This window comes from Grampus griseus, assembly GCF_964374135.1.
Source record: "Grampus griseus genome assembly, chromosome: 8".
Lineage (NCBI taxonomy): Eukaryota > Metazoa > Chordata > Mammalia > Artiodactyla > Delphinidae > Grampus > Grampus griseus.
Genome location: NC_139002.1, coordinates 75,242,548 through 75,257,865, shown reverse-complemented (window position 1 = coordinate 75,257,865; position 15,318 = coordinate 75,242,548). Strand labels below are relative to the sequence as shown.

The window sequence follows — 15,318 nt, the reverse complement described above, 5'->3', positions numbered from 1 at the left end:
CTCACTATCTGACCTGCTAACTGGAGATTGCCCCAATCAAAATCAGAGGAAGAATTTGCTGGACTTGTGAAACATGTGTCAGTCAAGAGCACTTTCACAAGGACTTGAAAAGCTTATAATAACCATTAAAAATACGTGATGTTTTTGCTAGCAAAGGGACAATTTTTAGGCATCATAGCTTTCTTTGCCAGAGGAAGTGCCTGGCCTTCCCTCCCCACGTCAGAATTGATCAATTAAGTTATCACATTTTCTTTCATTATAATCCTTGACTCAATGTCATATGTGCATCCTTTGTTACATGGCTGCGTTTGTTTTTTTTTTTTCTTTCCCAAGACTGCAACTGTCCTCCTTCCACATGCATTTGACAGGCTGGAAAAAAGGCCCTCAAACATTGTTGATTTTCCAATGCATATCTATCAAGCACGTGCCATATCAATTCACAATGCAGAGAGTTGGGTCAATTGTATTTCAAGGACAATGAAGGGCCCCTGTGAGACAAACCCAGTTTATGGACAAATCCACTTTGGCTGGGCCTCACCGTTGTGCCAAAAACACATGTTTTGTTTTTTTATAATTAATGCAGGCCTTTATTCAAGCAGTATTTATTCAGTGCTTGCTTGCCTTTATGCACGAGTGAATAACATCCACTGAATTTGTATGGGGCACCTACTCTGTGGACTGCAGCACCACGCAAGCTCCCGGGGGCAACGTCAAAATGTGTGAGACATTCCCTGACCACAAGGAAATTAGAAACTCTAAGGGGATATAAGCTAAATACAGGGGTAGGTAAGTTGTGAGCAGTACAAATTATCATAGTGTGTCAGAGAAGAAATCCCTTCTAGATGATGCAAAACTTGACCTTTGATTCATCACAGGTAGAAACTTGAAAAGGGGCAAGACACAGATCCTAGTGGGAGGAATGGAACTCCAGCCCTTGAGGAAAAAGGGTAAGTTTAAAGAACCTCAAATAATCTGGCACAGTTGTAATAATAATGATTAATAGTTACTGAGCATGTAATATATGCTAGGCACTCAGTGAAGTGTTTCAGATGCATTAACCCATTTAACTCTGTTAACAACCCTATGAAACTGGAATTATTATCCCTATTTCACAGATGTAGCAATTGAAGTTCAGAGAAGTTAGTGCACTTGTGAAAGTACACAGAGCCATATATATATATGATATATATATCATATATATATGATATATATATCATATATATATGATTCATATATATATCATATATATATATCATATATATATGATTCATATATATATCATATATATATATCATATATATATATCACCCTCTTTCTTAAATCACTTTTTTTCCCAGAATCAGAAGCTGTGACCAGATTGTAGAATACACACGCACATGCGCACACATACTCAATATTCACGTTATTTTACTTGAATATTTTTAATAAGTAGCTCTAGAGTCTGTGGAATTATCGTCCTATAATTAGAAGCACACAGTGACATCATTTAACTAGTACTGGTCCAAATACAGAGAACACTTTTATTATAAAAGCTGCTATTTATTGAGTTTTTCTAACTTGCCAGGCATAGAGCTTCCCTGGTGGACCACTGGGTGAGACTCCGTGCTCCCAATGCAGGGAGCCTGGGTTCAATCTCTGGTCAGGGAACTAGGTCCCACATGCCACAACTAAGAGTCCACATGCCACAACTAAGAAGCCCGCATGCTGCAACTAAGACCCAGCACAGCCTAAATAAATAAATACATAAATAAAACAGATTGGGTCATGTCACAATCCCCCTTAAAAATCTTGTGAGGGCTTCCCATTTTACTTAAGAAAAAATACAAAATCCTTAACTTTGATTTGAAACAACAAACAGGCTCTCCTCTCCCTCTGTCATTTCCCTCCAATTGTATCAGCCTTTGTTTTTAATTCCTCTAGTACTCCAGTCTCCTTCCTGATTCAGGGTCTTTGCAAGCTTGTCCCACCAACTCAGAACATTATGAAACATCCCTGCCAGAATAATTTCTACTCAGCCGTCAAGTCCCAGCTTAAATATATTCTATTCAGAGAAGGCTTTCTTGTCCCTCAGGTCTAAAGAAAATCCCATTACTCTCTCCCATACCACCCTATTCTTCTTGTTTATAGCAGGTATCACAATTACTAATTAATTACATGTTAATTTCTGTGTTTATTTGTTGAATGTCTGTCTTCACATGAGAAGCTCACTTCTTCAAGGGAAAGGACCCTGTGAGTTTGTTTCCCTTGTGCCTAAGGCAATACCCAACACATTATAAACACTCCAATATTTGTAGAGCTAATGACTAAATCCTCAGTCTTTCAAAACTAGAACTAAAGGAGTGTTTTAAAGATGAATAAACCAAGCCTCAAAGATGTTAATTACCTTCCTTGTGGTCACGTAGCTAGCAGGGTGAAAGAGAGATATAAACCCAAATATGATTCTAATACCCAGTCTCTCTCCACCACTCTACACGACCTCCCAGCCATAATTTTAACCATTAAGGGACATTCAAGGAACGCCAACCCTGACCTGAAGAGACCAGTACTCCATCAGTCATTAGCAATTTCTAGTCCCTGACATGCCTTGAACCTTTCAAAGGAACAAACCTTATTTCTTTCTCCAGCACACAGTCCATTATTACTTGCTGCTTGCGGACTCAAAGTCAGAAGAAAAATAACATCACACGACAGAACACCATCCATGGATGAGATACCAAGATGAGTAAGACCCACTTGGAGCTTATTTACGTTCGAGTGATGGAAATGAGCAGATGCTCAGAGGAAGACACACAATCTGCTGAAATGGGATTCCAGGTTTTATTCCAAACACCTCCTTTAGTTCCTGGCAGAGGTACTATTCATTCATTTGACAACTATTAAGCCCCTGCTGTGTGCCCAGCCGCTGTGCTACACAATAGGGATATAACAAAAAAGTCACAAACATCATAAACATGCCTTCATTCATCTAACACTCTAGCAGGGATGGCTACCCTTGAGTGTTGGGTTACAGGAAATATTGTGATGGAGAGGAGCAAGGTACTTCCGGAATGTATCGCAGAGAAGGGTCCTAACACTAGGTATCAAAAGGAGATTTGAGGGATGAGTGAGGTTGACTGGACAAATCATAAGAGTTCCAAACACAGGGAGCAGCATGTGTCCACGACATGATTAAGGAAACTAAAGAAGAAACGTTAAGTGTTGGGGTCATATTTTCTCCTCTCATTGGGAGCGGTCTAAAATTTGGACTCCCTTCGTGGTCCTGAATCTAGAGTTCTATTGCCAGTGAAAGATCAATAACACTTGTAAAACTCTTTGCTTTCTTTAAATCCATTGGCCTAATCTGCATATAATAAACCCTGCCCATCGTAATGAAGCCCTCACACTGCCACTCTCCAGATCCCACTCTGTACCTTTTTATAATTACAGCAAACCATCCACCCATTCTGCTTCATCTCTGGTTTCTCCATCCAACGATGGATAAGCATCTTTACGGTTGACTACTGTGACTTCTTCCACAGCAAGGAATGAATAGGTCACTACCCCTGGGCAGGAGTTAGTTTCTCTACGATAAAGTTTGATTCCACATAGGGCACCACTGCTTGTCCTCAATCTCCCGCATCCCCCAAGGGTCAAGCAGGTTACCTTTGAAATGACAATCTGAAAATGCACCTCAGCTTCCTCTACACTAACTCAGATCCTAGAAAGCCAATACTCCTCATATCACTGCTGCTTGCCCAAGCTTGAAAGTCACAAGGAGCAAAGGTAAACCGAGCACAATATATTCCATGTGCCTAGTTGGTATGGAGACAGCTCCACCCATGGACTGGCCCTATAGGAGGGGTACGGCCCAAAGATCCTTTATGGGAACAGGATGCCCTAACGTACTCCACAACCAACATACATACCACAGAAGCCTGGGCCCTGGAGGGGTGAAGACAGTCCTTTAGCTCCTGTGGACAGAGGGTTGTAATATCAGGATGGGCCTACTAGAGACAGAGCTCTGGATTCTCACAGGTTCTGTCTTAGAAAGCAATTGGTTTTTCTACAGTAGTCAACACTTAGGGGTCTTCCAGTCCAAGGCAGCCTGGTCTTAGTTTCAGGTCTTCTCTCTGGGGCAATGTGCCTCCTTCCCAAGGCTCCCTGGGCCTGGATCCATTGTGGCACTTTCAGGAACACAGAATTCAAGGGCTCCCTGAGACTGAACTCTTCTCCAAAGGCCCTCTGTCCCCAACCTCAACAGCTGAGCATATAGCCTTGTCATTCCAGTGCCCACTGTGGTCCACGGTTGCAGGTATTTTGATCAGATTCCATCTATCAATATGCAGAGGACCTGACCCATCTATAAACTATGGGTTCCTCTATACAGGCACTAGTTTACCTTCTGATTAAGTGCCTCTTTTACAGGTCTCTTTTCACCTCAAATACACTGAAATCCTCTAAAACCATTTCAGTTACAAATTCATCTAAGATGATGAGGAGGTCTAGAAAAAAAGAAGATCATGCCACACCAAGACTCTTTGGGAGGAGTTAACTGAAGGGCATAAAATCTTAAGTAGTACAAGTAATAATCTCAACTAATTTCAGCCCAGGCCAGATGACAAGGCAAGTGGGCATAAATTAAAATTACAGATAAACACATTGGGAACAGATGTCGGAAAGAACTTTTTCCTCAACACTGAAAAGCTTAAACATGCGGCCAAACCCTCCAAAGTCACTGGCAACACTGAAGATAAAATTAGAGCCAATTATGAAGGGAATAAAACCCTAAGGAGTGTAGCAAGCATTCTGGGATGAGCCAAACGATCGGTGTGTTCTCCCGGAGCGATCCTGAAAAGACACAGTCACGTTGGTTTTTGTTCCCCCTTCAACTGAGAGCACTGGCAACTTATGAGGAATCTTTTTCCGCTGGGGCTACAGCCACACTTTTGTTACTCCTTCCAAGGCAGAAGCATAGACGTCACTCCGGTACCCACTCCCCTTTCTCCACCCTCGTGGCCTTATGCTTAAGTGGACGGGCTCCTGCTATAGCCATTACCTCAAGGTAATGATGAGGATAAACAAATTTCATGCTGCCAGCACACACTGTCCTGAGGCGTCAGAAACAAACTGCACCAGTGATTAGGGCTGCTCTGGGTAGTGTCGCTGGTGACTGAGATGGTGGATCCCAGCAACTGCAAAGTGGCTTCTCCCTGCCAACGTCTAACATCGTGATTCTTTTTGCATGTGTTTTCCCTAACTGTCCTGCAGTTCTGTCCCTAACAGCATCCTGGCTGCACCAGTAGCCCTGTGGATATAACTACCTGTTCAGCTGATTACCTTCATTTTTCTCTGAAGGGTAGAGAAATGAGTTACAGCATTTGTCGTTACCCAAGATTTGAAGAGTCAAGGTGTCCAAGCACTGAGTGTGGATATCGGTTCTGCTGATACAACGAACAGTATAAATCAGCCAGAGCCTGTTATCCTTAACTCGAAGGTCTTAGGTCTGATTCCCACAAAGAGAAAAACCCAGTATAAAGCTATAATCTGCACCTCTCTCCTTGAATGGAAGCAAGCGGGGGAGGGAGCTGTATCACCATACCACCGTATCAGAAAATGGGCATGACTCAGTGTAAAAAAAAAAATTAGCTTCATAATCAAGCCAACACGTTAGGTCTTGAGGAAACAAGTTATAACTCTGCAAAATGGGTCTTAACGCTATTTCACAGATGAAACAGAGCCTTCAGCTGGTACTGAAAATAATTTCATTCAGTCATTGACATGAAAACGACAGGACTATTCTCTATGGTAGGAACATATCTTCATCCCTCCCTTTTCTCCTACATTCAAAGAATCGATTCATAAAATGTAATCATTACGGCTTCGCTGGTAGCGCAGTGGTTGGGAGTCCGCCTGCCGATGCAGGGGACACAGGTTCGGGACACAGGTTCGTGCCCCGGTCCGGGAAGATCCCACATGCCGCGGAGCGGCTGGGCCCGTGAGCCGTGGCCGCTGAGCCTACACGTCCGGAGCCTGTGCTCCGCAACGGGAGAGGCCGCAACAGTGAGAGGCCCGCGTACCGGAAAAAAAAAAATGTAATCATTAAAACAAGCGTTAGGGCTTCCCTGGTGGCGCAGTGGTTGAGAGTCCGCCTGCCAATGCAGGGGACACGGGTTCGTGCCCCGGTCCGGGAAGATCCCCCATGCCACGGAGCGGCTAGGCCCGTGAGCCATGGCCGCTGAGCCTGCGCGTCCGGAGCCTGTGCTCCGCAACGGGAGAGGCCACAACAGTGAGAGGCCCGCCTACCGCAAAAACAAACAAACAAAAAAAAGCGTTATTTTTTCCAAGTTGGAGAGCTTCATGGATACTATTTAATCAACCAACAGGGGGCAAAAAGCACCGTCCGTGCTTTCTCAAATTCCAGTCTAAACCTAATGAAAATAAACCTTGGAAAACTTCAAATCCCCAAGCAGGCATGAGAAAGGCTTTGACTCAGATTTCTGAGCGATGATACTGAGGGGTGATTTCCCTCAGACTAAAGACCTGACACTCCCAGTAAGACAAAGAGAGATGATAAATATGCTAATTGAAGGGCCTTCAGTACAGGTATTGAAAGAGGCTACAGCAACTTCCGTGTCTGTAATCAATAATATCAGGGTGGCAGAAACCACACAGCTGAAATCACACCACTGTGCTCATCCCTGAAATAAGTATTTCAGGTCATCAGTCTTACCTCTCTCTGTTCGCTCGCTGCCTGTCAATCAGGAGACAGTCTCAATCCACAAAGCAAATGGTATAGCCCCTCCATATGCAGGATAAAAATTAGTTTACACAGAAATTGAGCGTTTCTCATCTTTTCATTACTTTCTGGTTTTGAGAGGGGCAAGGAGGAGGGGGAAGGAGAACTGAATAACGTGCCTTAGAAGAGGCCCAGCGGGCTTTCCCAGTCTAATTAGAATCAAAACTGTCCAGCCCCCCTCATCTTCCAAGACTCCACTCAGAAAACACGAGCACAGAGGAGAAGGTAAAAGACAAACAGAAGTCAAACGGGAAAAATATCTCCCACAATATTGTGAGAAACTCTTAGGCTATTTTTAACGACGCTGTTGGGAAATAAATTGGAATTAAGAGACACAGAGCAAAATTCATGAAGAGCACAGGTCAAGACAATGGACCTTTAAGCGCATGTGGATGGATTTTTTTGTCCATCACCACATAAATTTTACATTTTTATGAAAAAGAGAACGCCCCACTGCCCAGACAAATATCCTTTTCATTTCCTGATTGTCCAATGTGCAGAGCAAGTCCCAGTATGTGGACAAGTGGGCTGAATGTTCTGGGCTCCTCTCTGCTATGGGTCAACAGGAAAGGAGGTAATGACAGTAAATGGTGCTGACAAGGGCTTCAGTCAAAAATAACGCTGTTTTCATTCTAGGTCTGAATTCTGAGATAGGAATAAATAGGAGAAACCTAAGAGAATCCATATACCCAAATGGTTGCATTCAACCTGCTTCCCAGGAAAAGAACCTCTCCACCTTTTCCCTATCTCTTCTAAAGACACACGTTGGTTCCTGTTAAAACACAGACTTGTCAAGGGACATAAATAACTCCCTCACTCACACGCGCCTCCAAGAAAAACCATCAGCTGCTAAATAAAAAGAGCTGGTAGTTTCCCGGCTGAGAAGGAAGCAGGTGGGAGGAAGAAGAAAATCCTCAACTGTACAGATTGGCCCTGGTTATGATCGCATCTATGAAGCCCTATTCCTGCCTCCCAGTTTCCCCTCAAAGCTGACTTAGCTTTGGTAAAAGCCACCAGGTCGCTAGCAACAGGAGCCTTAAATGAGTCAACTTTGCAATGAGATGTCACATCTCTCAGCATCTTCGTTGGTAAAAAAAAAAAAAAAAAAAAGTTTCTGCATCCCCGAGAAGTGCTAGCAGAAGCTGTGGTACCCAGTCTGTTGTAAACTGGGTCAGAGCAATGAAAATCTTCTTGAATTTCTGTGGGATAATCAATGATCCTGCTCGAATGAAACCATAAATCAGAAAGGATTTACATACACTGAGTCCCACTTGGCACCTGAACAAATATCAAGTGATGGATTTTGCATTAACTTATAAGACCTACTTAACAACCCTATCAGTTACCAATAAATGCATCCCTCTGAAATTCCAGTCAATCTTTCGTCTTTCTAAAGCATCTGAGCAGCAAATACACTTGTAGCCATGAAAGCAGATAAATCAGGGGAGATACTCTGACGGCATACCACGAATTCTAACAGCCATTTACGGTTATCCAGGTACTAAGTTTTCCTGGGAATTTTTACCAAAACACAGCTCTCTTAGACTAACCACAAAGAGAAATCTCAGCCCAAGCTGAAAACATGCCATGATCAAATATATACTTTTATATATCAGAAGGTACTAGAGGAGGGGTCAGCGAATTACGAGCTGCCACCCGTTTCTCAAAATGAAATTTTAATGAAACACTGCACTAATTTATTTACCTATCACCTCTGCCACTTTGTCAATACAACAGCGGGGGTGAGAATATCTACTTTGTAGCCCTTTACAGAAAATATCTGCCAATGCTTGGGTTAGAGAAAAGACAGAAAAAAGTAAGATAGGATATAACCTGAGCTAAACTGTTATGCTCCGGCTTCTTAACTCTAGAAGCTTCCAAGGTAAACCAGAAAGAATCTAACTCACCGGATATGTGAGCATGTGGAGAAGACTGTATGGTGGGTAGAGGTTTAAAATAATAGCAATGAGTTTAACTGGATGTTTTTTGGTAAGATTTCAAATCAATTTCAGATTCTCCTAATCTATTTAATTCTGCCTGGGTGAGAAGTTTCAGAGAGGAAGTGATATTTGATCCAGAGGATTTGAAGAAATAAATTTGGAAAAGAGGGGAATTTCAGGAATAGGCGGCAAAATAATTTCTGCTCGTGCATTAATTAGCAGTTAAGTGCTACTTACTTGAAGCTTTTTTCCTTGCAGGAAATAAAAAAGCAGTATATAAATCTATGAGTAAGGATTCAGTGTATGTCATCCTCTGGCAGATAGGGGAACTGGCCCATGGAAAGAGCTGATAAGAATGTTTCCCAATCCCACTCATGAGAAAAAAATGCAATAATGATGCAGGAACTATTATTATTATTATAGGAACCATCGTTCACTGAATATTTATCATGTGGTAGGCATGATGCTAGGTGCTTATGCATTATCCCATTTAATCCTTACAGCAGTCTTAGGAAGTAGATAGGATTATTATCCCCGTTTTGCAATTGATAAGACTATAACTGAGGACGGTAAATAGCATATACACATATCTAAGTAGCAGAGTTTTGGACAGTTGTTATTGTCATCACACTAGTCATTAAACCTTCAATCCCTGCCCTCCATCCCCACCCAAAGCTCCATGCCAAGCCCTCTTACCTCTGCAGACACTGCAGCACTGATTCTCTGGGAGAATGTGATCCTTCTCTGAGCAGTTCAAAGGAGGGCACGCTTCAGTAATTTTTACTAAAACTCCACCCTGCAAGCCAAATAATCAGGAAACAAAACAATGTTCACATTTTTAGTTGCTGATCCAAACATAAATGTTCATTGTTAACAGCCTGCCGTGATAACAACCTACGATAATTAACAGGAATCCCAGGAATTCCAGGATAATGACAAAGTCGCAAATTAAACTGATGAGACTCCTGGAAGAGAGAAGGTCAATTTCCCTTTCTGTATCAGAAGAGCCTCAATTTCAACAATTGGTTTTTTTTTTTTTTTCTTTTTTGTTTTAACAAAGGGGTTTTGAGTATCTTCTATATAGCAGAATGTCACCGACAGTGTAGAGCTGGTAAATTTTTAACAATTGACTATTGGATGGCGGAACCCTAAAGTTAGCATTTGCTGATTTCTGTGGTGTCAATAACCGGACATTGTGAACTACCAACATGACATTACTGACCACAGAGTTGGGAAGTTATGTACAATGAGCTCTCATGAGCTTTTATGAGACAGCTGTGGCACTGCCCTGGATCACAAGCACTGTGAACCCCAAGATAAATAAGACATTTTCCTTGCCCTTGATGAACTCACAGTTTGGATGGAGGGAGGAAAAAAAAACCTCTTAGACTAGAAACCATAATACAATACAGTAAGTCCTAAAACAATGTGCTCTAATTATGCTATGGTAACTCATCACAGGAGAATAATTAATTCTGCCCAAGTGGGGAGAAATTATGAAGAAAATGCCACATTTGAAGGAACTAAATAGTGAATAAGATAAGGAAGAAGAGAGCTTCCTGGCAGAGGGACCAGCAAGGACCAAGGTATACAGGTACGATGAACTGAAAGTGGGTCAGTTAGATGAGCACTAGATAGTCCCTAGACATAAATAAAATCACTTACAATAAAATTTTAAATATTCAGCAGGTGAATCTTTAGGACCTCACTTCACCAAAGGTCCTCTTTGTTGACATCACTAGCATCTATATTTAGTTTCACTCTGAATTTTTAAAATCAGCTCAATAGTTACTATAAAAAAGGGTTTGAGAGTCCCTTATTTTATCTAAAACGTTAAGTTTTTTTCTCCCATTCTTAACAGCATGGTTAAGTCAACCAAGAAGCAAGCTCATTTAAGTCCAAAAGGTAATTCTCAACACAGATGGGAGAATAGGATGGAGCTGGGCCACCAGGAAGGATGGGGGAGATTCTGAGTTCTCCATCTCCAAGATATGCTGTCATTCCAGGGTTCCCTGGTTTGGCAGAACTCCCATTATATCAGGCACATCCATTCGTAAATATGAACATAAACATAACTTTAAATGTCAAATGTAATAGAATTTCCAACTACCCATCATCTGGATTACTGGCACCATGGTTTCCTCTCCTTTCTCATAAATTTCAGCCAAGGCATTCCTTGTGGTGTCTTTTGTTCCCTTTTGCTCTTCATTTCTTGATCCGTCCCAAGGCATCTAGATCTCTTGCTTTTCTCCTATCTTAAAACTGGCCCTAAGATGCTGAGAACCGACCCTGCTATTCGCCCACGGTCCCCGTTTCAGCTACATTCCACTCTCACCCCTCAATCCAGGCCACGCTGGACGGCACCTGGCCTCAAGAGCTAGCACCAGTCTAAGGGCAGTATGCCTATCAGTTGAACCTCAGCTTTTGCAACAGGGAATCAAACCGATTATTACAAACCAATGGATGTTAATAACCTCACTATCAGCAGCATAAGCTGAATGCAAAGGAAAACACAATGCTTAATTACTTACCATTGCTGCCTCGACTTCGATCCTTCAATATTAATGTATTTATTCATTATCTACTGCCTCCGTGCATAAACATGAATGGTGAACTCTGTTGGATCCCTTTTATCAGTTCACTGTGCCCATCTCCCAACTTCAAATGCCTTTCTGCTAATGGCTCATCTCTCAGCCCTCAGAGGGTCCCTTTGGGCACTGGAGCCACTTTGTAGGGAGCCAGAAGTTACCTACAAGTTCCACAACCCCCAGCCCCACGGCCCAGAGCCAGTGACTGACAGGCATGGGAGGTTCTTTACTTCAAGGGGAGATGATAGCTGGGGTACGTTCAGAACCCCAGGTGAATCAGGGTACCTCTGACCTTTCACCTAAAATGGCACCCTTGCTGAGCTGCCTGCCCAAGCCTGCATGCCCACACCCTTACTTCTTCCTCCCAGGAGCACTATCTTAATAAATCATTGTACTAAAATCCTAAGCTCAGGGTCTGCTTCTAGGAGAATCTCAACTAAGACGATGAGATAAATTTCACTCTTGCTGTCAAAAAATTAAACTGTTAAAAGAGATTATCTCTAGGTGGTGAGATTCTGGAGTGATTTTTTTTTACTTCCTTATATTTCCTTCCTTTCTCTATAGTCCAAATTTTGTATCTTGAGTATGTATTTGCTTTTATTAAAAAAAGCAATATTAAAAACACTACATTTGTCATTGAAATCTAAGGTGAATGTGTTTTTGGTACATGGGAAAAATCAAGACTCTCATTTTGCAATGCTTTGGACATGAAATATTTGTAAATACAAGTTAAAAATCTGCATGCAGTAATATCTCTTTGGTGGCTATCTGAAAACATTTAAAACCCCTATCTTTGTGTCATGTGTCAACAAGCTTCAGCAAACTGCTTCAAATTCTGTGTATTTTAAAACATCACTACCGGGCTTCCCTGGTGGCGCAGTGGTTGGGAGTCCGCCTGCCGATGCAGGGGACACGGGCTCGTGCCCCAGTCCGGGAGGATCCCACATGCCACGGAGTGGCTGGGCCTGTGAGCCATGGCCGCTGAGCCTGCGTGTCTGGAGCCTGTTGCTCCGCAACGGGAGAGGCCACAACAGTGAGAGGCCCGCGTACCGCAAAAAAAAATAATAATAAAATAAATTCTTGAATTAAAAAAAATAAAAATGCCACAGAAGGCTTTTTAAAAAATAATTATACATGAAAGGTTCTTTTTTTTACATATAAAAGGTTGCTTTGACTACTGATTAAAGCAGTCAACAATTCCAATCAACCTTTAACATACTTAATGAGTAAGACCGTAATTCCAAACGTTCAAAGAGAGACAAACCCCTTTACATGAATTTGAAAATACTATGAACTGTGATTACAGTAACATAAGTGCCACCAAGTCCATTTAGTCCAGGCACATAATTTGGCACAAACCATTTTTTACTTTATTTTCAAACTCTCTCTAATAAGTATCTGATGATTAACATTTTTAAAACTTCCTGATTGTGGTATGTTATTTTATGACCTTTGGAACTCTGCATTGGTGGCAAAATATAATTCATCCATTCTTTCTCATTTAGAGTAACTGTCACCATGTCAAATATAAACACTTTCAAGTTCTTTACTAATCACTATGCTTCAACCTGAATTTCTAATACCATATAAAACTCACATCTTTAAGTAAAATTAAAAAAAATGTTGCTAGCCTAAAATAATGTCACAGGGCAGCAATAACTGGACAAAACTGACCAAGACTGCTAGGAGAGTTTATTCATCTTGATAAAAGAGATAAAACAAAATAAAACAGTATGTTAACTTCTGGAATCACTTGGTGAAAATATTGAAAACAAAAGTTTGTTTCTTATCTAACTGGGCTTGCTGAAGCTTTGAAATGATCCCAGGAAAATGAAACGCATGGATCATCAGGCAGCCTTTTGTCAACTGGGGATCTGCATTTGAACCATAGAACATGTGGCACATATATACAATGGAATATTACTCAGCCATAAAAAGAAACGAAATTGAGCTATTTGTAATGAGGTGGATAGACCTAGAGTCTGTCATACAGAGTGAAGTAAGTCAGAAAGAGAAAGACAAATACCGTATGCTAACACATATATATGGAATTTAAGGGAAAAAAATGTCATGAAGAACCTAGGGGTAAGACAGGAATAAAGACACAGACCTACTAGAGAATGGACTTGAGGATATGGGGAGGGAGAAGGGTAAGCTGTGACAAAGTGGGAGAGTGGCATGGACATATATACACTACCAAACGTAAAATAGATAGCTAGTGGGAAGCAGCCGCATAGCACAGGGAGATCAGCTCGGTGCTTTGTGACCACCTAGAGGGGTGGGATAGGGAGGGTGGGAGGGAGGGAGACGCAAGAGGGAAGAGATATGGGAACATGTGTATATGTATAACTGATTCACTTTGTTGTAAAGCAGAAATGAACACACCATTGTAAACCAATTATACTCCAATAAAGATGTAAAAAAATAAAAATAAAAACATCTTAACAATTTACAGCTGAGGCTGTGACCTTTTATAAGACTAGAATTTTATGTGTGATTTTATTAAGATTAGTTTGAAAAAAGGTTGACCTCCCATAACTTACAATATATTACTGTACAAGTTTGCTATTTATATTTTCAAAAGGTATAATCAATTCAGTCCAGTTATGGGAATGGGACTACATATTGACATACCAAGCTAATAACAGGAAATTAAAATCAAATTATAGTCTTAAATACAGTGTAGGCAAGTTACAAACACTGTCCTCCAAATGAGGAACACAAACAAAGGCTGGGAAACTGTTCCCAGACAGACTAGGAGGAAACAGTTTCTCTTCCTAAATTCAGTGCATGCATCCATTCTTGTCATGCAAGCAGTCTAGTGACTATGACCTGTCATTTAAAAAAAAAAAAAAAAAAAAGAACACAAATTATTTGAGTAATTATTTGCTCAATTCTCCCAAGGATAGCACTTATGCAAGACCATTTTAGATGTCTAGGAGAGAAGTTAATTCATCATATACAACAGGTACCTTAGGGCATTAAGGCTTAAATCTTGCAAAAGGCTGCCCGAGAGAGACCCGAGGCCTTCTCATCCTACACCCGTCACCCTCTCTCCCTGCTGACCACATCCATTAAATGTGTCCCGAAGCTCTTCTCTGGCCTTTTATAAATGCTACCCTTTATCAAGGGAATCAATGAGCCATAGCCTGACCAATCTGGTATTCTCAGATAGACTGAAAAGTGATCATTCAATCCTTCTGAATCCACCCTTCTACAATTCAATAATGTGAACTATTTCCAAGCAAGTCTAACACCATCAGGACTGGCAGTAGAGAGGCTAAGAGAGGAGCCTGTAGATTCAGACCACACAGGTTCAGATCCCAACTGGTTCCTTGACTAGCTATGTGACTCTGATCATGTGTGCCTCAATTTCCTCATCTGTAAGATGGGGATGATAATAATGCTACCTACCCCTACCAAATAACAGGGTTATTATGAGGTTTACATTAGATAAAGTTTCAAATGTTTTAAATAGTGTCTAGAAAATACTAAATATTCAAGAAATGTTAAATATTATTGTCAGTGAGGCTTCCCTCTGTGCATAAAGTATTTAGTAAATAACTGTAGAAAGACAATAAATGAAGAAATTAATGACTTTTGAAAAGATGCTGAAATTATTCACACGAACACAAACCACATATGCAAAAAGAATAACCTGTCTGCCCCAACTTCTTCCTAAGTTATAAAACCATAACAAAACAAAAACAGTAAAAGATGAACCACAGCAAGGAGAGTACCTACAACGTGCCAATAATCATGTTAAGTACATTTCCAATATGCTGGCATGTAAGTCCACACCCATATCTTCTAGAGGTCTCAGATGGTGTCTGCCCTGATCCTCTCTGCTGGTAACAGGGATGGAGTCACAATCGTGACCCTTGCCAGGGTTACCCACTACTTCTGCCCAATATGTAAAGGGGGTTGCTAGTCGTGAGTGACAGATGCAGGGTGGATCCTGGGGTCATCAGCAGAGTGGGTAAGACTGCCTTTAGTCATCCCAACTTCCCTTGAG

At 41.4% G+C, this 15,318-nt stretch overlaps 1 protein-coding gene across 3 annotated transcripts in view; it reads right to left on the bottom strand.

Moving 5' to 3' along the window:
• NELL1 (neural EGFL like 1) overlaps positions 1 to 15,318 on the bottom strand; it is an 853,170-nt gene that overhangs the window by 637,984 nt on the left and 199,868 nt on the right. For all 3 annotated transcript variants that reach the window (XM_082659859.1, XM_082659860.1, XM_082659861.1), the window contains one exon: positions 9,412 to 9,511. In XM_082659859.1, coding sequence (XP_082515985.1) covers positions 9,412 to 9,511 — 100 coding nt within the window. The remainder of the gene's footprint in view (positions 1 to 9,411; positions 9,512 to 15,318) is intronic.